At 56.5% G+C, this 375-nt stretch overlaps 1 protein-coding gene across 2 annotated transcripts in view; it reads right to left on the reverse strand.

Moving 5' to 3' along the window:
* Nucleotides 1–369, reverse strand: part of LOC118340006 (insulin receptor substrate 2-like) — a 12,823-nt gene extending 12,454 nt beyond the window's left edge. For both annotated transcript variants that reach the window (XM_035677849.1, XM_035677848.1), the window contains exon 1: nucleotides 16–369. In XM_035677849.1, coding sequence (XP_035533742.1) covers nucleotides 16–330 — 315 coding nt within the window. In that variant the 5' untranslated portion in view covers nucleotides 331–369. The remainder of the gene's footprint in view (nucleotides 1–15) is intronic.
* Nucleotides 370–375: the final 6 nt, after the last annotated feature.

Below are 375 nucleotides of genomic sequence, written 5' to 3' on the forward strand. Positions count from 1 at the left end.
CCAGCTCTCCTGCTCCTGCTCGTTGTCAGCAGCCACGGCGAAGTACTCGTCCTTGGTGTAGAGGGCGATGAGGTGCTTGTGTTTGGCGTCGGCGCGTTTGTTTACGCACAGACAGGAGTCCAGAGTTATGACCCGTTTCGCGGCGGACTTGTTTCTCCATTTCTTCTCGCTCTCGTAATACTCCAGCCGGGCCGGGCAGCGCTCCGTCGGCTCCCGTAGGACGAAGAAGCGCCTGTGTCCGTGCTTCTGCTTCCTCAGGTACCCGTACTTCTTCACGCCGTTCGTCCCATTAGATAACAGGTGTCCTCCCGTCGCCGGAGGACTTGCCATTATCTCTCCACTTCTCTTTTCAAGTTCCAGATAAGCAGAGTCTTT

Source organism: Morone saxatilis, unplaced genomic scaffold, assembly GCF_004916995.1.
Source record: "Morone saxatilis isolate NCDOM2014 unplaced genomic scaffold, NCSU_SB_2.0 Contig6, whole genome shotgun sequence".
NCBI classification, from domain to species: Eukaryota; Metazoa; Chordata; class Actinopteri; family Moronidae; genus Morone; species Morone saxatilis.